A 24,476-nucleotide genomic window follows, 5' to 3' on the forward strand; every position below is an offset into this window, starting at 1 on the left:
AAAAACTATATTCTTTTATACTAATACAATTGCTCAGAGAAAAAGTTTATTTTTAATAAGTAATATTTTTTTTTCTCAAAAAGATAGGTGTCAAACTTATTGGCACACCTAAAGATTCTTAGAAATAAAATCAAACAAAATTCAATCAAAATTCAAAAATCTACTTTTTTTAAGTACATCTCAGCCTTAAGGAACTATATTGTGGCCTTCCATGGCTTCCTGTTTCACTGAGGTATAAAAATGAGGGAACACGCATGTAAAATCCATTTGTCATCCATCACCATGGGGAAAAGTAAAGAACTCACAAATGAAAAGAGACAAATGGTTGTTGACCTTCATAAATCAGGCAATGGGTACAAAAAAACAGCTAAAAACCTAAATATACCACATATCACTAATAGGGCAATAACTAAGAAGTGCAAAACCAGTGGAACAGTGGTAAATCTGCCTGGTAGAGGACAGAATTGCATCTTGCCCCCACGCACAGTGAGGAAGATGGTTCGGGAGGCAAAGAAGAATCTAAGGGCCACAGTTGGAGAATTACAGAATTTGGCTGAATCTTGGGGTCACCAAGTCTCCAAATCTACAATTAGATGCCACCCTCATGCCAATAGCCTATTTGGAAGGGTTGCCAGAAAAAAGCCTTTATTGAGAGTAACCAACAAATGTAAGCGCCTGGAGTTTGCTAAATGGCACTGGCACTTGGATTGGAACAGGGTGCTATTGTCAGATGAGTTGAAAATAGAGCCCTTTGGCCACGCACACCAGCAGTGGGTTTGGTGTTGAAAGGATGCGTATGCAGAAAAGAACCTCATACCTACTGTAAAATATGCTGGTGGATCTTTGATGTTATGGGGCTGTTTTGCTTCCACTGGTCCTGGGGCCCTTGTTAAGGTCAATGGCATCATGAACTCTACCAAGTACCAGGACATTTTAGCCAAAAACCTGGTTGCCTCTGCCAGGAGCCTGAAACTTGGCCGCAAGTGGATCTTCCAGCAAGACAATGACCCCAAGCACACATCAAAATCCACAAAGAAATGGTTAATTGACCTCAAAATCAACATTTTGCAGTGACCATCTCAGTCTCCAGACCATTGAAAACCTGTGGTTTGAATTGAAGAGGGCAGTCCATAAGCACAGACCGAAGGATATCAAGGATCTGGAAAGATTCTGTATGGAGGAATGGTCTAAGATCCCTTCCAATGTGTTCTCCAATCTCATTAAAAAAAATTATAGAAAAAGGCTCAGTGCCTTTATCCTTGCAAGGGGAAGGTGCACAAAGTACTAAAAACAAGGATGCCAATAATCGTGACACTTAAGTTTTTTGGAAATAAATGTATAATTTGTGAAATATGTAATTTTGGGTGATTCCCTTGAATCATCAATAAAGTACAATATATTCCACATGGTGGAAAATTACAATATAGTTCATTACCTGTGTTATTTTATACAGACTTTTTTGCTCATCTTTATCAAAGGTGCAAATAATTTTGGAGGTGCCTGTATATATATATATATATATATATATATATATATATATATATATATATATATATATATATATATATATATATATATATATATATATATATAGATATAGATAGATAGATAGATAGATAGATAGATAGATAGATAGATATTTATATAATGGCTGCTTTCCCTGTGAGGTGTAAGAGAAACAGGACAAACTGCAACATCGCTGTAATTTGAAGCCACAGTAGAAGACGAAGCTCAACTGTACAGTCTTATAGTTAATCCCCTGCGATTAACCAAGATCAAGGAAATATCTTAATGTCTGAGTACTCAATTAATACTCTCTCTCTCTCTCTCTCTCTCTCTCTCTCTCTCTCTCTCTCTCTCTCTCTCTCTCTCTCTCTCTCTCTCTTACATCCAGAAATATTTAACATTTGATCACGCTGTAATCAAATGAGGTGGCAGGCTGCAGTATACAGTGCACAGATTTTTGCTGCCTCTTCTTCCCCCAAAAGATTTGCTGCTTCTCCTCCCTCTGTCTCTTCTCTCGCTCTCTCTGTCTCTCTCTCATTAATTGGGAGAAACAGCGGGGTGCATCTTATGTATTCATACCACAAAGAATCTGCTTATCCTTTTTCAAAATGCTTCAAATAGCACAAGCAACATTAGCACCCTCCCCTAGCCCCTTCAGTAGAGTGCTGCTAACCTAGCCTTTGAAATCTATATCTGTCTGCTTATTAACATTGTCACTGCCATCCTTTAAATGAATGCATTGTTACCTTTTATCAGTAATAACAATATTATTACTGCCCCCTATTTAAAGGTACAAATGCTAACTTTCTTATTTTTGCAATGAAGGGTTTGCGCAAAAAAGGGTTTCAAATATACTGACAGCTTGGATCAGGTCAACCTGATGGTCAGTTTCTCTCAGATGTGTTTTAAGAAGAGATAGTTTGAACAACAAGCACTCAATACCTGAAGAGCTTACAGCTTGCAGGTTTGATTTCCACATTGCATGGTTGCTAGGTGAAGGCATTCCATATGTCAACATAGCAGGTGATGGAAAATTCTCAACGTCATCCACTAATTCCAAATGACAAAGCACCAAGTGTGAAGGATTATGTCTGTATTCTTTTTTTTTTTTTTTAAACGTTATTTCACATTTGCAGAAATTATGTGTTCTATTTAGGTTCACTTGTGCAGCTGTGCTAATGCTATGGTCATTTGTTTTCATTCTTTGCATCCATTTTTCAATGTCCAATCTTTAACAATACCCTTTTTTACTATGTATCACATCTCCTAATGCTAAGCAGCACAATGAAGAATGGAGTTGTTTATAGACACGCTCACATTGAAAAGGTCTTCGATACACAAGGAAACGAATGTGGCAGTAGACATGCTCATTACTACAAGCATATCCTGTGGTAATTCAATTTAAGGTGAAATATGTTAGTTTTAGCTGCCGCTTGCAGTTAAATTCCCATCTTACAGACTTCACAACATAGAAAGATGTTCCCTGGGAGAGTTGCCTATTGAAGGCATCTTAGTTTCTTTATGTTGGCTACACAGTTTGTCTAAAGTGAATGTGGTAAAACTTTACATGAAGTGTCCCTAATTACTGTCTATTTAGATTGTAGTTACTTAGTAAATACACATGTACTTACACATAATTACAATGTTATTATGCAGAGTTACAATATACTTAGTGTCAATCTTTTTGCACAATACATGGAAGTACACAATTGTATCAGAAAAAGGTTTACAGTTAGCGTTAGATCAAGCAAAAAGATTGACATATTAAGTACAGTGTAATAATGTGTATCTACTATGCAAATACACAGTAAGTAGAGACACTTAAGGTGAAGTGTTACTGTGAATGGAAATGCATGTAACTGTCTAATTAGAGCCCCTGTGTTGATTAGAATGAAAGCAGTTCAGTGTAGAATATTACATTCTTCCACAAACTGCTGCTTCTGCACACAACCTTCCAAACACCAAAGAGACCCGAAACAGATCAATATATTTAGAAGCATTGTTTAGGAAAGACATTCGAAATGTTTGAAATAAAACACTATTTTAATGCTTTGCAGCACTCCAAAAAGCATTAAGTATGATTTATTTGTATTTTTTTTAGACATTATAGTAGCCTTTCTTATGCATTTAAAAGCATATGATTTTCTTTTTCAATAGGTAAAAAAAATACTTTAGTGGTAGTGTATTGTTTGAAACAATATAATAGTATGGAATCCAAAATGCTAATCTATATAATTCTATTTAATTAATGTGTTGTATTTCTATACTGTTTATAATATGTACTGGTAAATGTTGTTTGGTGTCACCTAGTATGAAAATAATTGTAAATACTTTTAACTACTGCTGTTTGCTGCTAACGCAGAACTCCATTCCCATCACAATTATACCACAGTAATTGAATATAGCCCAGAAAACCCTTTTGAAAAAGCACAGAACACACAGCCATGGACAAAGGTTTTGTCTCATCCTGAGGAATTAGCTAACTTTGCTTCATAAAGTTGAATGAAACCTGTTGACTACTGTTATATTAACATTTTGAATTGCATACCGTTTTGTAGTTTTCCATGTACTTAATGAAAAACTGACACAAATTGAAAAATGTGACCTTTCGAAATCTAGCATGAAATACTGTACTGCTATTAAGGGTTCCGGTAGACTTTGTGGTGGTGTGCCACTATGAAAGGCGTTATATAAAATTAAAGACTGATTGATTGATTGATTGATATCATTTGATACTTTGTACTAGATTACATGATGTTAAATAATAGATCAAAACAATGTTCATATAGTATTTGTTTTTTTAAATAATGCCTCAATCCTAAAATTCTGAAGTGCTGAATGTAGGCATATGTATTGATACCAAAGAGCACTTTCATAGAAATGGTAAAACCCTTTTTTCTACTGTGGAAACATCCCCACCTTGTGGTAAAATGAAAAATTACGTCCTGCACATCTGAGCAGAGCCACTCCAACACTGATTGCAGGCTCGGTCTGTCACGATGACCCGCTAACAATTAGCTTAATTATGGCCTCTTAAACAGTAGGGGATTTCAAGTTAAGTAACCAAAGATCTGCAATTTGTTAGGAGCTGAGAACAATTAAAAAGGTATAATTAAGCAAACTATTAGTTCAATTAAGAGTTTAGTTAAGTAATTGAGAGCTCAGATGGAAAGAAAACTAGGAGACACAGGGGTCCCCGAGGACAGGGCTGAGAACCACTGGTAGTTACTGTCTCTGTTAGGAAGTGAACATTTTCAGTGGTGACAAAATAAATCATCTTTCATTAATCAATACTGCCATCTTGTGGTGACAATAAAGATAGCACCTGTTACTATGAAGTTTATACTGCCATCTGGTGGAGATCTAGGTGATATCTTGCATCACATTTAACTCAATGACCAAGTGACTTCAAATGACATGTTCTAAAGATATTGACAATCATTTTGAATGCTTCTTATGGCTATTACTCAGTTATTGTGTTAACCCATTAAGTACCAATTAAATTGTTCTTTAAAAAAAAATCAGAACAAAATATGATACATTACATTTAGAACAAACTTCTGCGGGTAAAAAAATTAGAGCAAGTTATCATAAAAGAGAAAATGTAAACAACAGGTCGTGTCTAGTTAAAAATGCTAGTTTCCTGCAGGACAGATCAGCCAACGAGTCTTTCTAGAAGTCTTGTGAAAAGATCGCGTTGGCTCTGACATCTATAAAGACACTTTTGCCAATAAGGAAATGCATGCACTAGAGCAGCAGTGCACAGTGTGGGGTGCCAGGTGTAAAAACAAAAAATGTAAACCATGTATGTTTTTCCTAGATTTACAGAAAAAAAGTTGTGATTTAGTTTAATACATAAATGTTAACAAACACATTCTAAAAGGGTTTGAAAAGTGCCCATATTGTTTGGCAATTTAGTATACAGAGGAGGTGAGGAAGTGGAGAGAGTGACTCTTGGAGTGTAGCCCAGGAAGCATATAAAAAGTTTGCGCACCACTGCACTAGAGGGCGCTGGCGATTACTACTAGAAGAACACATTGGCTGCTCTGCCCTGCAGCACATGTGTCTATGGCAGGAAACTGGAAGTCAAGAGGAGCGTCTGAATTATACAACAATACAAAACCCAGTGTTTGAGTAGAAAGGGCATTTAGTTATAAAGCCCCCAGATTGTGGAGCCTGTTGCCCTTCTCTATTAGAGATGCTGCTTCAGTCAATATTTTTGGATCAAGATTAAAGATTTAATTTTATAGGTCAGCCTTTTTAACCTGGCTAAGACAGTCTCTTTCTTTTTTTTACAGTAAGATGTCTTACCTGAGCGTGCCTGGCCAGTGTAGTGGCGATCATCTGCAAAGATAAAACAAAGAGTGGGGTCACGCACTAACAGATAAGACAGTTGTGTTGCGAGGGGGGGGGAGTGGGGAGAAAGGAAAGGGAGAAAGGGAGGGAGAGGAAGAAGAGAGGGGAGAAGGAGTGAGAAGAGGGAACGGGAGAGGGAAAACAGAGAGAACGCTGGCATACTCACATTGGCAGACTGGTTTGGGATTGTCCCACTTGCCGATCTTGGTGCAGGTGCTGGAGTTGGCCCCAAGCAGTCTGAACCCGGGGTCACAGTGATAGGAGAGCTGGGTGCCTTCGACTGGGGAGCGATCCAGCTCAGAGAGATCAGACTGGACCTGTCCATTCTCCAGAGACAGCCACACACGAGGGCATGGGTGAACTGAGAGAGAGAGGCACAGAGATGTGAGAGAGGGAGGAGCGAGCTGAGAGAAGGATGTGAGAGATGAGGGAGGGAAGAGATGAGAGAGGGAAGAGTGAGCTGGGAGCTAGAGAGAGATGAGGGAGGGAGGAGAGATGAAAGCTAGAGAGGGAGGAGAGATGAGCTAGAGAGAGATGAGAGAGGGAGGAGAGATGAGCTAGAGAGAGATGAGAGAGGGAGGAGAGATATGAGTGAAGAATGTGAGAGATGAAGGAGGCAGGAGATGAGAGGAGTGAGCTGGGAGCTAGAGAAAGATGAGAGGGTGATGAGAGCTAGAGAGAGATGAGAGAGCTAGAGAGGGAGGAGAGATGAGCTATAGAGAGATGAGAGAGCTAGAGAGAGGAGAGATGAGCTAGAGAGAGATGAGAGAACTAGAGAGGGAGGAGAGATGAGCTAGAGAGAGATGAGAGAGGGAGGAGAGATGAGCTAGAGAGAGATGAGAGAGGGAGGAGAGATGAGCTAGAGAGAGATGAGAGAGGGAGGAGAGATATGAGTGAAGAATGTGAGAGATGAAGGAGGCAGGAGATGAGAGAGGAGCGAGCTGGGAGCTAGAGAAAGATGAGAGAGGGTGATGAGAGCTAGAGAGAGATGAGAGGGAGGAGAGATGAGCTAGAGAGAGATGAGAGAGGGAGGAGAGATGAGCTAGAGAGAGATGAGAGAGGGAGGAGAGATGAGCTAGAGAGAGATGAGAGAGGGGGAGATGAGGGAGGGAGGAGAGCTAGAGAGAGTTGAGAGGGAGGAGAGAGATGAGAGGAAGACAGATGAAAGAGGAGAGAGGTGAGTGCAAGAGAGAGATGAGAGGGAGGAAAGAGATGAGAAGGAGAGAGAGAGGAGACAGATGAGAGCCAGATATGAGAGCTAGAGAGAGATGAGAGGAGAGAGATAAGAGAAAGGAGAAAGATGAGAGGGAGAGAGAGGTGCAAGCTAGAGAAAGGTGAGAGATGAGAGGAAGATAGATGAGAGAGGGAGGAGAGAGGTGAGCGCTAGAGAGAGAGGTGAGAGGGAGGAGAGAGATGAAAGCTAGGCAGAGAGACGAGACGGGGGGGGGGGGGCTGGTATGTTGCATATAGACAGAGCAGAGTTGTTTTGTGTGTTTCATTGTGTATTGTTTTCTGTGTAGCTGTTTATAGTCGTGTACCGTTACCTAGACATGAATATGTCTGTAGCAATAGTTTATCACTGCATGTAGCAGTGTATCGCTGTATAAAGGATCAGTGTGTAGGTTTATTCTTAGTCATGTAGAACTGTGTATAGTTGTGAGTAGCAGTGCCTCATTGTGTGAAGTAGTGTATCATGTAGTGTGTGCACAGCTGTGGCCTGTTAGCATTTCTGAATGAACCAATTTTGCTTCATAAAGTCGAATAAGTGACATTTCAAAATTTAACATAAAATATTGTACTACTACCGGTATACTTCTGCAATATCCTTTTGAGGTTTCTTATTTTCTAGATGGATAGTGAATAAACTCCAAAATTATTTTCTACAGTTTGATTTACGATTCCACTAGGAAAATGTCAACAACGTATCAACACAGGGTGATGCAAAATAAAAGCCATCTAAGTTGTGTCTCATGTTGTAGAGTCGTGCCTCGTGCTGTGCCCTGTCAATCCTAAAGCCCTGTCTCGTGTTGTAGAGTCGTGGTGATGCAAAACTTTTGGCCATTGCTATAGTTGTGTCTCATGTTGTAGAGTCGTGCCTCGTGCTGTGCAGCCCTGTCTCGCGTTGTAGAGTCGTGCCTCGTGCTGTGCAGCCCTGTCTCGCGTTGTAGAGTCGTGTCTCGTGCTGTGCAGCCCTGTCTCGCGTTGTAGAGTCGTGCCTCGTGCTGTGCAGCCCTGTCTCGTGTTGTAGAGTCATGCCTCGTGCTGTGCAGCCCTGTTTCATGTTGTAGAGTCGTGCCTCGTGCTGTGCAGCCCTGTCTCGTGTTTTGTGTGAGACAGACTGTACTCACGGCAGCGGCTCTCCTTGCTCATGTCAGTCCAGCTCCCGTTCTCCAGACACTTGCGCACTTTGGGCCCGGAGATGATCCGCTCCCCCCGGCAGATATACTCGATCTCATAATCCACCGGCAGGATCTGCACTCTGCGGATCTGCTCCTGAGACAGACCTCGATACCGAATCCCTCCATCACGAGGGGGCTTGATGATGTGACAGCCTGGGACAGAGGGAGGAGGTGAGGGCCAGGGGGAGGGAAGAGAGGGGCAGGGTGGGGGAAAGGAAGAGGATTCGAGGGCCAGGGGTAGGGGTAGGCAAAAGGAGTGAGGATTTTGGAGGAGAGGGAGGAGGGAAAGCAGGGGGGATAGGATGGAGATATGGAGGAGAGGTGTAGAGGGCAAATGAGGGGAGGAGGAAAGGGAGAGAGAGGTGGGATTGGGAAGAGGGAAAGGGATGTGAGGGCCAGGGGGAATGGAGATGAGGTAGGAAGGAGTGAGGCAATCGGGAAGAGAAGGAGGGGAGGGAGCGAGAGGGAAGGGGAGAGAGGGGTGAGGAAGAGGATGCAAGGGAAAGGGGGTCAGGGGAGAGAGAGAGAAGGCAATTGGGTGTGAGGATAGGGGGTTTGCAAGAGCAGGGGGAAAGAAGGGAGGAAATGAGAGAGAAAGAGATTCATTAAAGGCATAGATCAATGGACATGTGTGACAGCCAGACAGAGACAGACAGATAGACAGAGTCGGTACCTGCGATAGACATGTTCCTCAGCGTGGCTTCAGTGGTTTGGATGAGTAAGAGTACCAGAAGCATTGTGACGCCCATCTTCCTCTCTGCAAACACAGAGGAAAGAGGTTAGGGTTAGGGTTAGGGTTAAGGTTAGGGTTAGGGTTAGAGGTAGGGTTAGGGTTAGGGTTAGGGTTAGGGTTAGGGTTACACACACAGAGGAAAGAGGTTAGGGTTAGGGTTAGGGTTAGGGTTAGGGTTAGGGTTAGGGTTAGGGTTAGGGTTAGGGTTAGGGTTACACACACAGAGGAAAGAGGTTACTCCCTGATAATGGAGACACTCTTTTACTGATGAATGGATTTCCCAATGCATTGCATGTCTACCTGATGTAGAGGAATCAGTTACAGATATCTTAAACTGTTTTAAGGTACTGAGAGTTAAGCTGCAGGTTACTGTAAATAGTCAATGACACCAATACCTACAAGTGTAAACAAACACGTTTGTCATTGAATTTATTTTCTGTTAGCATTTCTTAATTCAGCACTAGTGGTTAATAGTTATGGGAGACACGTTTTTAGATTTCAATAACTGCTTTGTAACGCTGTTTTCCATTTCTTGTCAGGTGCAAATCTCCTGTTCTTGCACGACAAAGAGGAGATGCAATACCTTTTATTCAGCATTTCTCCTTACAGTATTAGAATTCTAGGGATTCAAAATGGGTTCTTTTTGTTAGTTCTGAGGCCACCATTGAATGTAACCATCAATCTCTCTTTTTCTGCTTTCTCCGCTGACGTCTTGAAGGCTTGTGATGAATTATTGTTGAGTTGGTTTTAATAGAAGGTTTTTCTCTTTGTCTGTCATCTCCAGACTGATACAGCTACCATTTAATCTATCAACGACTACATAAGATGTCATTCTTACATCAAATTCCAGCGATGCTTCAGTGCTTTAGGGATTGATACTTCTCTCCTCTGTCCTTTATTGCCAAACCATATGCTGCATTTCCAATCAGCAGGAACCAACCTGGAGAAATCAGAACTACATTTTATAAAACAGCCCCTGAAATCCCATTCCAATCCCAGTACATGTGTGAATGCAAAGCTGTAAAAAAAACACCACTTGTACTGGAACAGTATTGTGAGAATCATAGAATTCAGCAGTGTACCAACTATAAAGACCCTGGGCTGGGTTCCCAAAAGTGATCGCCATTAGCGCAATTTTTATCTGAAAGGAAAAAAAAAATAGTATTTACAGTTCTAAAACACGACTGTTGTTAATTATACATTGATTTATGTTTTTATTGTGTTTGATAATTCACTGACGGTGAAAACCGAACATTTTTAAAAGGTGGACATAACAAAAATGAAAAATATTCTACAATTTAGCATTTACTATTTTCCAGGTAAAGCATTTCAACATTTAGGAACATGTGTTGCATAATATAGGAACAAAGAAGAAAAGGATTCATTTTGAATGTGACAGCGCTATTCTGTTCTGCGTTAATAAATATTACGTTTAACGGTGAAATATCTTGAAACACCTATTTTCAGACCTTCAAATTATGATTTGCCACGGCAGGCCATTTAAACTGATTTTCAAACGCAGCTTGTCAAACAGGCTTTGTGAAAACAATAAGATAATCAGGGTTAGTGCTTCATTAGCCAAGCCCTGCAGACTCAATGCAACTCTGCCGAGAGAGAGGTTGCTCTTTCCACTGTGAAGAAATTGATTCAGACACACATACGACATCGCCGTTTCCTCTGATTAATATTAATAAGAGCGCTGGCCACCTACGTTTCTGAATGTCTAAAGCAGCTTCCAATTGCATTTTCCAAGCCTTTACCTGATTTTTTTAATCATTCTGAGCCGAGGACTACATTTATCAACACCCTGCACAGAATCGCATACAATAAGAATTAGCAAGGACATGTTTAAATCACAATTTGATATGCGATTCTCCAGATATATGCCAACATATTACATATATTTGAAAATATCCTCAGAATCAGATTCTCAATAGCTTATGCGAAATAATGTTACTTCATGCCAACTGGATAGGCGTTTCCCCAGATATATGAAAATCTGAGAAGTGTGACATATGTCACATATGACCACCTCCACTGTATCCCTGAAAAATATTCTCTATAGGTGGGAGCATTACACACATACACCTACATGCTTTCAGATCATGCTTTACAAGGGAATATCATGGTAGATTTTTAAAAGCCCACAAACAGACAGACAGACAGATGGCTGTAGCAGAACCTCCACATTCACGCAGCTGTCACACAGTTGCCTTGCTCTGAGACAAACGGACAAAGGGCAGTGATGTGCATAGCTAGCCTGAAGGCAATACATAAAATATCACTTAAAGCCACAGTATCATATGCACATTTTCAGTTTGACGTTATAGTGTATAATTCCTTCGTGGTTTCTGCTTGTTTTCTGCATTCAAGCGAAGGCAGAGTCGGACCATCAGTGCATGATCGGTTCCTAGCAGCTGATTGATCTCTTAGTCAAGCCCGGTCTTAAAGGATCCCAGTGATTCAGAAATAAACAACATGGCGAGGCAGCCCTTTCATTCACTTCACCACTCTGTGTAAATAAGTGTCTCCTACCCTCTGTCCTCAGTCTGTCTCCATTTGCAACGGTGCTCTCTAGTCCTGGATTCTGTGCTGCGCTTCTAGTATTGTGTAGGATTTGTGACCTCCTTTAGCTCTGGTTTTGCCCTTTTGCAGTAAGAGTTGGAACATGTTGTACCACTAAACATCCACAAGAGGGAAGCACTGAGGCTAAACCCAACAGAAAGGATGTTTAAAAGCTGACCGTTCCTATAAACTACAGGAAATATGTGTTTAAGGATGAAAAGTAATTGATTATTGTGATGTTATCGAGAATGTGTTTAGATTTAGTGTTCTAAACTCCACAGGGGCCTGGGTATAGTCACAATAATGCTAAATAAACAAATAAAATAATGTCATGTTACACATATCTGCTTATGCATTATAATGCCATGGACTCATTCGGAAGAATATTTTCACAAACACACACACAGACTCTCTGACACACACACAGAGTCTCTCTCTCTCTCTCTCTCTCTCTCTCTCTCTCTCTCTCTCTCTCTCTCTCTCTCTCTCTCTCTCTCACACACACACATACACACACCTTCTATCTCACACATACACACAGTCTCACACACACACACAAACACAGTCTCTCTCTCTCACACACACACACACACACTCTGTCTCTCTCTCTCTCTCTCGCATACACACACACACACACACACACACACGTGTTCTCTCTCGGCTCGGTACTATAATCACTCTGGGATGATAATGAAAGCAGACAACTCTGTCTAATGCTGTTTCCTAGCAACCAATCACCCCCCCAATCAATCCCTCTCTCTGTCTCACTCACTCTACAGACAGCCAATCTTAAACCAACACAAGACACACACAGTGCCCAGCATCCTTTAATCTGTCTGTCTGTAATACGTTACATATCCGAGTGCCATTATGCCTACTGTATCCCTGTCCATCTGTCTGTCTCCCAACAGTATCTATGTGTCTGTCTTTCTGAGTACTCTTTTCCTTCATCCTTCTCTCCCTGCCCCCACCCCCTTCTTATCACCCCTTCCTTATCTTCTCCTAATTCCCACTTTATTCCCTCATCTCCCTCACCGTCACTGCCATCTCCTTAATACCCCCTCGCTCTACCTCTCCTCTCCCCTCTCTCTTTTTCACTTTCTCTCTCACCCTCCCTCTCTCGCTCTCTCTCTCCCTCGCTCTCTTGTAATTCCCCTCGGGCATTCTTCTCTCTGTCTCTCTCTGTTTCCAAAACATGTTTTTATAGAAACAGCGGCAGATCATTCAGAAAGGTTAGCAACCAGCCTATTGGAGCAGCAAAGCGTTCCAGAGAAGATCAGGAAAACTAGCCAAGGATTTTAAACACGTTTACTAGGCTTGTATGTCGCACATGCAACCATATCTTCAACTCGCCTTTAAAATTAAACCAACATTCTGCAACCATATTTTTCACCTGTTATTGACGCCCGCAACATTATCACAGTTCTAAGATTATAAATCCATTTTCTTACCTCTTACTAGCACAGCAACATTACACCCTCCACCAGTCAAAGGACTACTAAACTTGGCTTCAGTTAAATACATTTCCCTGCTTCTTATTATCTCTAGCAACACTAGCCTGTGTCCCTTTAAAAACTGTTCTAAGATTCTGAAATCTATTTTCTTACCTCTTATTAGCATGAGCAACATTATACCTGCCTCCCCTTTAATGGAGTGTGTCTACAGTGATAGGACTGACAGTGCTGGAGACTGAAGTTCTCTCTCTCTCTCTCTCTCTCTCTCTCTCTCTCTCTCTCTCTCTCTCTCTCTCTCTCTCTCTCTCTCTCTCTCTCTTCGCTGCTCCCAAAGCACTGATAATGTAAATAGTGTCAGGATATCTACAGCAGCTCTGTTCCATGTAATGTTGTGACCCAGTGGTTTGGAACTGAAAGCTCTCCTCACTCGCAAATGGAAAGTGTGGCTACTGATTTATCTTTCCTCAGCTTCAAATGACCAGAGCTGGCAAAACAGTTCCATGCATCTCCATGCAGAGAGTAGTGGATACTACATAACATGTCATCTGGCTTTGAGATCTAGTTTCCTGCCATAGCAACATGTAATGTAGGCTAGATCAACCAAAGTGTCTTTATAGAACTAAGACACAGTGCCATCTAGTGCACAACTATGTATTGCAAGCAAAACTAGCTTGATCCAAAGTGATGCTGGCTCTTCTATAAAGATCCTTCTAGCCTAGGTTATATATCAATATCAGGCAACTAGAACTACAGGAGCTGCTTCGATAAATAATATTTCAATTTGACTGTTTATTGTGCTATGTATTGTGTTATTAATCATCATTGATTACTGTTTCTCACTATTGAGTTTTGGGGCCAGTCTACGCTTGGCCAATTGTGCGCCGCCCAACAAGTTGGCATTTCTATAAAGAAACAAGTTAAGTGCTCAGCAATCACTTACATACTAGTGGAACATACTAGGGTACTCCCAATGTTTTCATTTCTACACTGGTCTCCTTCCAATAGTCTACCTTCTTCAGGCTTGCTCGTAATCACGACGGTACAGATACGCTGATATTAAACATGCTAAACATCCAGAGAGGGGCAAGGAAAGAAAAGGTGGGGTAGCACTCCTTTAAAGGGGGTGGGGATAATGTTGCTATTGACAATTGATTTTAAAGGCTTGGTTAGCACAAGTTTAAGGACTTTTTACAACTTTTTGTAAAGCAGCAAGATAATAAAAGATAAGAAAATGGATCTGAAAACTAGGTCATTTCTGCCTTTTTTTATCCTCCTCTCTCCCCATCTCCCCTCTCCCTGTGAGTGCTACAGTAACTCACAGCTCCACGTTATTTTAATGAGATTCTCCAACGCTTTTCAGCAGCACTTAAGGGAGTCTCCAGGCAAAACAGAACACAAGAGATTTTTCAAAATAAAACAACAAAAAAAAAATATGCCTGCCTCTTTCTTAGCCCTGGCCAGGTGTGACATCGCTACTGGGAATGCCTGGGAATACAGTCAAAAGTGTAGATAACAAATCAAAGGAGGTTACATTACCAAGAGGACATTGAAGCCCTGGAGAGAGTCCAGTCAGTTAAAAGCACAACCTCCTGTTAAAATCAGAGCTCTCAGTATGATGAAAATATCATATATGACCATGACTTATCTCAACAGTGTGTACAGAATTGACAGTGGAACGTTTAAGCAGAATTTGAGAAGCGAGTCTCCAGTTTAATGCAAAAAACTGCCCAACATTATCTATAATGTCGCTATCAATGTTCATGACATTCGGACAGATAGACGGAAAAATGGAAGCTTGACATACAGATGGACGAATCAATGGACAGAATGCGATACTCTCAACAGCTTAAGCCAAATAATGTTAATAGAAAGTTTAATGACAACTGGATAAGCTGTTCCGATGGTAAAATGTGAAGTGTGGCATGTACGATTTCATCTCAAATGTGGCATAGCATTAGGAAACACGACTTTCCGTCTTTGAAGCAACAATTTATGTCCAGTCCTTGCCTCTCTATTAAATTCAATGGGCTGAGATGTCACACTTACATTTTCATCTTGAGAAGAAATTATTCCACATAAATCAATCCACTTAACAGCCTATGAGACTAACACCTCATTTGCTTACCTAATGACATATATAGCTTATCCAGTTGTTATGAAACTATTAGTTGCCATTTGTTATTATAATATTTGATATCTGTCATTGTCGTTAAAGTTTCTCTTGTACCGTTAGCTCTCATTTCCCGCCGTGACGAGGGATGTGCGTTAGTGGCATGCTTGTTATCAAAAAAAACGCGGTTTTCAAATTGTGAGCAAGAGTTAAGAGAAAAGGCGTGTTTTTCGAATATTTTATTTTATAGGTTGTTTTCCTTTGTCTATTTGTATACTTAAACTCAATGCAAAGGCAAGCTGGTGGGCACTTACTGATAAGGACGCATTTCGTATCTGGGTATGATATATGGAGGTTGTCGATGTCTGGTACTCTTCTGTTGTAATCTCTTGTAGTAATATATCTTATTAGCAGGGTGTGTGTGTCAAATGCATGAATTGTGAACATGTTAACAGAAGGGCCAAAGGGATACCACAGCTTTAATGGAGTGAAGTAACCAAATGAATTGTGAGTACCAAAAGGGTGCCAAGCTATACTGGAAACCAGTTACAAAAGAAAGAATCGTAAAAGAATGATGTCATCACAGGACAGGTATAGAAAGGCTTGTTCAGAGCTTTTTTGTTAGACTAGATGAAGGAAGAGTGCAGGTAATTATTCGCATGGATGCCTTTACTGATTTGCATGCTGGTATTAATGCTTAACAAAGCATTTGTATTAAACTGACTCATTATGAGTTCATCCACAAAATAAGAGTCCCAGCAGTGAGCCAGTTAACAAGAGAATCTAACATTATAAAAAGCTGGTATTGTACCCAATCCTTCTCCCCCTCTCCCCCAGTCCCAGACTCTGTGTGTGTTTCATTACAAATCCACCTAGTCTCATTAAATATTTGCAAACCGCTAATTGCTGTTTATAAAGAGCCATAAGACTTTTAATTAGGGACCATCTGCAGTCTTATTTGGGGTTAATTGAATGTAGCTGGGGTCGCTTAGCGATGAATCGCTACAGAAAGACAGTTGCTTTAAGCATTCCAAGCACACAGCGTAGATTTGAAAGCCACAAGAATAAGACAGAACACGCAAGAACACGGTCCAGGTATTACCTGAACTACAAAACCCATTCAAAAGTGGAAACAAAGAAACTGTGACATCACTTTTATCACACATGACTTCATTCAAGTTAAATTATGTTGGCCACTTTATTAGGACCATTGGATTTTTACCATTGAATTAACTTGGACTTGATTGAAGTCTTTAAAAGGAGATATGCTTGGGATAGAGGGTAGGAGACACTTCTTCCCAAAGAGAGCGGTGAGAGGATGGAATGTGTTACATTGTCATGTTCTTGATGCTGAATCACTGGGATCCTTTAAGACCAACTTGAAAAAGTCTTGAGATCAATCCGTTACTAGGAACCGGACAAGCACTGATGGACCGAATGGCCTTCTCTCGTTCATAAATCTTCTCGTTCTTAAGCTTTGTTGTGGAACAATGCTGAACCCTGATATTCTCAAGAAGATAAAGCACCCATCCACCGTGTGAGAATGGAGAACGGTTTGAGGAGCAGGACAGAGAGACTTCAGGCATCTTCCACGGCCATCACCCTACAGCTCCATAGACACCTTCAGCAGACAAGAACCACCCATTTCCACACAATACTCCCAAACCTTTGCATTGTGGGCTGTCACTGAATGCCAACGACTGAACATGAATTAGAAAACACTGTCTGCCACAGTCCTGAACTCTAATCCAGGATTAGATAAATTATGTGTGTTGATTATGTAGCTACTAGGTAGAGCAAGTCATAGTTCATGGGGATTAAAACATGATTTCATATTGATTACATTGATATTTTTTCCCCAGTAATTTCTAAATGAAAATGGCATTAGCTTTCAACCCTACTCTAGTCTATTTGACACCACTGAGCAAACTCACAGTTTGGACCTCAGGCCTCCACCCTAAAGTTTCCCAGTAAAAGCACATCAAAGTGTAATAATGCACAGCGAAATCATAGGCAAGCATTGCAAATCCCAGAGAGGAATGGTAAAGCATGGAAACTATGGGGAATGATAGTATATCCACAGGATAAGCTTGGAAAATGACAATGCAAATTCACAGTGGTAAACTTTATAAGAACAGAGAATGGTAAAAGGTAGGACCTGCTAGAGAATTTGCCCGCTGTCTCTCTGTTTGTGGCACCAAGTCAATTTATTTGCAAATTAAATTGAAACACAACACTGTCAGTCATTTTGAGGACAGTGACAAGCAACAGAATGTCAAAAATCCCCCAGCTATCAAGAGCACTAGACTGCCATTTAAAACACCTTGAAATGTGATTTTAAATTGAACTAGGATTACTGAGAAATGCACTAATGGAAATAGCTACTGAAAATATCCACTACAGCATGCATTAGGGCATATACATAAACTGGTGTGGGGCAAATATGTAAAAACTTGAGGTGTGACATATATACACATCTACATACATGGCATAATGTCATGGCATAGACTCCACAAGGTGTTGGAAGGTATCTCAAGGGATCCATTAAGTCATTGCAGGCATGGAAACAAGACTCCTATTGTAGGTTTTACTATGACCTTGATTAGCCTCCGTGTACAGGTAACAAGTTCAGGTGTGTCTTATAAAATTGCAATTACGCAAGGGGAGTCTTATTTCCAGTGCTGCATTACTATTTCATGCAACTGATGCAGAGAGGTGGGCTGGAGAGACTGGATTGTCCAAGTGCCTCCCAAACATGTTCGACTGCATTGACATCATGGAAGTAGTCTCTGTCATGCTCCTCAGACCATTCACGATTCTGGCACAGTGGATGGGTGCATTGTTGTCTTGGAAGCAATCATCGCCATCAGGGTTCAGGATTGCTGAGTGGATCTGATGCTTAAGTAAACTATTTGTTTGGCCTTCCAGAGTAATCAAGGGGCCCAGGGTATACTAGGAGAATATGTCCCACACCAGGGCCATGCTAAAGAGCCAGAGCCATCTAGTGATCTGCCATTTTGGAACAAGTTTCTGCAATACAGTTCTATGCACTAGATGGTGCTAGTGCTTGGTTATATAAAGACACTATGGCTGATCTAGCCTACATTATGTCTATGGCAGGCAACTACAACTGAACAGCAGCCCCTTTACTGACAGTAAAATGAATAATAATTGCAATAAGAACCACTCAGAATGATTGCATTGTAAAAAAAAGTAAATGGGAAACATTACTGGACAACTATTGGGCAATTCAGAATGATTGTATTGAATTGCCACTGTTAGTGTGAATTGCCACTGAAGATCTCTTGGGTACAGTTAGTAAACTATAATCCCATTCTATCAGCTGCATTCCATTGTAGCTGCCCTATACTTGTGTGCTTTCATGGTTTCAAATGTTACTGCTGAAACCATATCAGCTAGGAAGTAGCAGTAGAGCAAGGTTACAAGCAATTAGTCCCCCATTAGAGTGTGCCGGGCAGCTGTAAATCCAGGCAGTGTCCCAGACTCATTATCACAGACGGAGGGTGGACCATGATCAGCACATCATAAGCCTGGCTTTATAGCATGGGCCGATGGTAAACACTGTGCTGTAAATCACAGGGCTTCAGAAGACAGGCAAAGGAGGGGGAGGGAGAGAGTGATGAGAGGTAGGAGGAGAGGGAGAGGAAGAGAGAGGGAGTATGAGAGAGGAAGGGAGAGAGGAGAGGAAAGGAAAAAGGGGAGGGGGAGAGTGGATATAGACAACTGGGAGGACAGGGGAAAGGGGGAAGAAGAGAAAGGGAAAGTTGGGGGAGGGTGATGGAGCTCCTCTAAAAAAAAGTTCCAGAGAGTAAAAGCATAGCAAAGTGCAATGAAGCACAGTGAAAGCAGTCAACCAACCAACCAAGCAAGCAATGGCAAAGCCATCTCAAAGCAAAGCTTCACGATTGAAAAAAGAAAAAAAAGGCCTGTAAAACATGACCGAACCATAAAATAATAAAGTAAAATAAAACACACACAAAAAAAAAAAAACATAAAATGTAATGACACTCCAAAGGACTGAGAAATAGGCTTTCAGCCATGACTTAAACTTTGGAAAGGAATCCCTTTTCTGATGATCTTTGACAAGGCATTCCAGAGAGAGACAGCGAAGTGGGAAAAATAACACCCTCCTAGCGTGACATGCCGTACCTAGACACAGGGAAACCAACAGCCTTGACTTTATCAATCAAGGCAAGAGTTATAAGGATGAAGCAGTTCTGATAAATAGGTCAACAATGTAATTTTAAAAGTGACGCAGAAGCTAAGAGGAAGCCAATGCAGTCACAATAAATCAGACATGATCAACTCTTTTGGTACAAGTCAGAATTATTAGTTTTATATTTTTTTTTTATTAAATTTACAGCGCCCAACTATTGTAGACCCAAGTTTTTCCCCAATTTAGAATGTCCAATAGTTATTTTAGAATGTCCCCTCACTGCAGCAATTCCCCACACAGCTCAGGAGAACTGAAGGTTCAGTGGGCATCCTCCAATCCCACGACCGAGCCAGCTTCCTCTTCTACACCCAGGAACTCGAGAGCAGAAGTCAGCAAGCTACCGGCCTCTGGACAAAGGCCAGCCCTGCAGATGTCTGCTTTTGAGCTCATTAGGCGCCTGGCTGTCAGGATCTGCTGTAGCACAATGAGCAGAAACAGTCCCTGAATGTTTTGCCTGCTTAACCTTCGGAATCCCCAGCGATGATCATCGACTTCACACAGCCAGGATGTGATGCTGCGCTCCCCTGACTGTATGACTCACCCTGCACACCACGCAAAAACTCTTTTACCAGGTGAGACATGCAGTCACAATTATTGCCTCTGCATTTTGAATAAGTTATAACTTCTTCACCAGTCAAGCAGCTACAAAGCATCACAATAATCAATAGCATAGGTAAGCTTCGTATTGCACAGAGAGGTATGGTAAAGCATGTTAAAAACATATTGGGAATGCACAGTATAATTTTAAAATGCAGACAAGAGAAAAACAGACCCTGAAGAGAAGAGGAAGAATTGGTAACCTGGGAGAAAGACACAAGTAAAGGGAGTCGATTGAAGATAATTTTGACCTGATAATCTGAAAATTATCGACCACGAGGGAGCGAAGTGATGGCAGGAAGATGGAGAGTGGGCGTGGGGGAGTATGAATATGGATGACTGCCTCCCAGCAAGCTGACATTGAGCTGAATTAAACGATAACATTTCCCCTGAGACAGAGGAAAGGAAAACAACAAAAGAGATGAGCCCAGCGTGGAAATGAGAGACAGGGCTGTGCTGATAACCACAGTTACCAGCTCAGCCAATACAGGAGAATCCACACACCTACTTCCCTGCCTGACTCATATATGACAAGCGTGCTGCTAATATTAATTCAATCTGTCCGGTCGACCCCCTTTACCTGCCTCTTACAGTATAAGCTACTATCTATATTCTCACAAATATAAACTAATAGAAGTGAATCTGTCCAGTTGATCCCCTATACCTTTCTATTACGGTACAAGACTAGTGTCTACCTTCTCACTAATCAAAGGCAGTCTGTCCAATTTCCCTATGGTCTAAGGCCACTGTTTTCTCACAAACAGGAACTAATAAAGTGAGTCTTTCCAGATAACCCTCTTTCCCTAAGGTCTAACCCTACTGCATTATCTGTGATACAAACTAACAGAAGTGAATCTGCCCACTTTGCCGTATCCTGTCTTTTATAATACAAGCCTGCCTTGTCACTGATATAACATTAATCTCTGCAGTTGACCTCCTTACTTCCTCTAATGCCTCATTTCTACTGTCTGGTGCTGCAGGCTTTGGCTGCCTATGGTTAGCCGCTGAAGTCACAAGAGCGTTTTGCTGCTTTTTTTCCAAACCTGGCCAACCTGGGAAATTATTGCCATGTGTCAACAGTCACTGGGGGATGTGGGGTTGTATTATGTTTTGTTTTAACCCTTGGATGCAGCACTAAAATACTCTGTTCCAGTAGTTGGGTCTGTATGTCCCGTACAAGAAATAATGTACAGTACCAGTCAAAAGTTTCAGTACACTTGCTGAAAACTAGTTTTTTTTTTCATAATTGACAATGTTTTACGCCGTCTATGTTTCTGTAAATACTTGAAAATGAAAACACGTGATACAAAATTATACAAAACAAACATAAGGAGTATCAAAGCAATGTTCAAGAAAATTGTTAATTGTCTCTAAATCTTGGATTCCTCAAAATAGCCACCCTTTGCCTTAATAACAGCCTCACAAACACGAGGCATTCGGCTAACAAGTTTCAGCAGGAAATCACCCCACATGTCTTCCCAGGTCTTCTGCAGCAATTCCCAGAGATGTAGGGCACTTGTGGGTAGCTTTGCTTTGACTCTTCTGTCCAGTTCATCCCATACAAGTTCTATGGTATTGAGGTCTGGAGACTGGGCAGGCCAGGTCATTAGACTGAGTTGTCCTTCACTTTCCTTCTTCGGCAGTCAGTTCTTGCACAACTTTGAGGTGTGTTTTGGGTCATTATCTTGCTGAAGAATGAAGGACTGCCCAACTAGCCGTAATCCTCATGGAATGGAATGCCTCTGAAGTATGCTATGATAGCCATGCTGGTTGAGCTTGCCATGGACTTGGTAAAGATCACCAACTCTGTCACCAGCAAAGCAACCCCAGACCATGACACTCCATCCTCCATGCTTGACAGTGGGAACCACACATGCAGAACTCATGCGCTCACCCTCTCTGTGTCTTACAAATACTCGGCGGTTGGACCCAGATATTTCAAATTTTGACTCATCGGTCCATAAGGCCGACTTCCACTCCTCAAACGTCCAGTTTCTGTGTTTTTTGGCCCAGGCAAGTCTCTTCCTCTTATTCTGCACTCTTAACAATGGTTTCTTTGCAGCAGTTCTTCCAGTTAGGCCAGCTTCACGCAATCTCCTCTGAACAGTTGATGTTGAAACATCTGTACTTCTAGTAGCATTTAGCTGAGCTTGTATTTCAGGGGCAGTTAATCGCCGGTTTCGCAGACTTGTGACTCGAATGAACTTGTTCTCTGATTCTGAGGTCACCCTTGGCCTGCCTGACCTTGTTCGGTCCTCATGAGTGCCAGTTTCTTCAAATCGATTGATGGTCTTGGCCACAGCAGTTACAGGCACTTGCAAAGTTCTTGCGATTTGTCTTAAAGATTGACCTTCATTTCTTAAAGTAGTTACAAACTTTTATTCTTTTTTCTTTGCTTAAATGAGCATATTGTGTCATTTTCTGCTCCCTTGTACCATGTTATACACATTTCAGACTTTTAACTGACTTGGGCTTCAAACTGAAATCCCTTTGCTTTGGGTGACCATTTCATTGAAATTGACAAGATTTACATTTTCATTTAAAAATTAATATTTTGAATGCAATTCACTTATGATTATCAGCTTATATAAGTACACGTATCCTATAATGTTTATAGACAAGTTTATACAGTTAAAAGCATAGCTAATCATGAAAAACCTGGTTTCAAGCAGGTGTACTCAAACTTTTGACTGGTACTGTGTATACTTGCTCAAAAAAAAAAAACCATTACTTATTGACCCCTTTGTTTAATAAGATGTTAAATGTCTTGTATAAGGTCATGCAGAATTCTGAATAATGTATACCAAATTTATGAACGAAGTATAACAAGAAAAAAAACAATATAAATGTATTTATAACAATACAAATGCTCTAAGATCTGTAATGGTGTGCCTTGTATCTTCCTCTCTTACAGCTATGTAATAAAGAGACCAAACAACCTGTGAAGCATTCCTCACTGCAGGTAGCTGACACACACAATGTGGCCGTGCTCCTTGCACACTTGGTGTTCGCGTTTGATGCATGTCACGGGCTTTTCGTGGTCCTTTATCAAAGGGCAATAATGACATATTTTCTTCTTCAGTTGACCCTGCTCTTGGCTATGTGCCATGTTTTCTTGCATTGCTGTTCAACCTACTTCTCGTGTGTGGTGTGACCATTTCCCTTACAAGCGCTTGCAAAAATAAATGCCCTTCTCTGTGTTCTGGATGCTGCGATGTGTTCAGCATGTGGTTTTCAGGCTAGCTACATCCAGAACTTTGTACAGCAGGACCTTTGGCCACCTTCTGGATTGTTGCTTGCAGGAATATGTACGAAACCATCTGTCTGTCAGGTCAGAGCCACCTTTACGCTGTAATGCTTAATACTTTTCTTTTTCTGCCTCAAGCATCGTGCTCAGTAAAATTACAGCCTTGCTGATTTTAGTACAGTGAACTCGACTCTTAGAAGCCTTTACCACAGCAGGGATGTCTGGCTCAGTTTGGCAGAGATTCAACACAAGTGTCAGTCCTTTCTCAAGTAGTGCTTCAGCAAGGGGCATGCTTGTGAATAAATGATCTGTTGATATGTTGCAACTGGTGTTTCTCAATTGACTGTGCAACTGCAGTACGATGTTCGATCCCAGATTCCTGTGGACTTCTTCACCGGGCTGTTTCCCATTGCAGACAATCCCATCTACAGCAAAGGAATTTCTTGCACCAAACGACATTTTAGCAAGAAAGAGATCCAGTTTGAATCTAAAAGCTACCACGTGGTCCATTTGCAGACGAAAGTCTCTTGTCCTCTTGTCGTCAAACCTCAAGAAAACAGCTTCAAATCTTTCGACAGACATTGTGGCTCAATACATTGGGTTTGAGAGTGGACCTCCAAAGAGCTCCCAAGAGGAAACGTCACATTTTTGTTCATATCCAGCGAAAAGGGACACGCCCAGAAAAGCCAAAAGCTTGTTTTTTAGATGCATCCTTTCATGCTCTCTTCTTACTTCCTCCTACTCTTCATCCTTCAAGGTTTGTACAAACAGATCCTAGGCATCTTTGGGTAATACTGTTGCTGTTCCAGTTGCAGGACCCGGTGGGTTTCTCACTATGCTGCTTCTTAGTGTTTTGCCTTGAGGTGGATGATTTTCGCTCCAGTACGTGCCATTGAGGCTGGTTTGGTCTAATGGGCGTTATCTTCCAGTTCCTCTTCAGAAGACTCAGATAAATCACTGTCCTCACTAGCACAGAATTCTGACATAAACTGAACATCTGAAGCTTACTGAGAAACGTTAATAAATGAGCAGCATGTGCTGAGAGAGTCATAGTGTTTAATGACAAGGAAAGCAGAGGTGGAAATTATAGTCAAGACAACAGTAAAAGAATCTGCTGGACCCAATAACTGGACAATTTGGGTGGTGATAAGAACGTAACTTTTTCTCCTATATCAAAACATTTTTTTAAACTATCCTACAGAATCATGGGTCACTAAAGTGCAGACGAATAGAAGTAGGGTCATGGTAACATAGGTATCTATAACGAAATGA

The 24,476-nt window shown here is 41.2% G+C and overlaps 1 protein-coding gene across 2 annotated transcripts in view; it reads right to left on the reverse strand.

Moving 5' to 3' along the window:
* The window catches only part of gabbr1b (gamma-aminobutyric acid (GABA) B receptor, 1b), a 63,382-nt gene that overhangs the window by 36,247 nt on the left and 2,659 nt on the right, over positions 1–24,476 (reverse strand). For both annotated transcript variants that reach the window (XM_041225781.1, XM_041225780.1), the window contains exons 2-6: positions 9,833–9,934; positions 8,935–9,018; positions 8,211–8,414; positions 6,029–6,223; positions 5,818–5,850 (exon numbers count right to left, since the gene is read on the reverse strand). In XM_041225781.1, the coding sequence (XP_041081715.1) occupies positions 5,818–5,850; positions 6,029–6,223; positions 8,211–8,414; positions 8,935–9,010 (508 nt within the window). In that variant the 5' untranslated portion in view covers positions 9,011–9,018; positions 9,833–9,934. The remainder of the gene's footprint in view (positions 1–5,817; positions 5,851–6,028; positions 6,224–8,210; positions 8,415–8,934; positions 9,019–9,832; positions 9,935–24,476) is intronic.

This window comes from Polyodon spathula, chromosome 24 (genome assembly GCF_017654505.1).
Source record: "Polyodon spathula isolate WHYD16114869_AA chromosome 24, ASM1765450v1, whole genome shotgun sequence".
Taxonomy (NCBI): Eukaryota; Metazoa; Chordata; class Actinopteri; order Acipenseriformes; family Polyodontidae; genus Polyodon; species Polyodon spathula.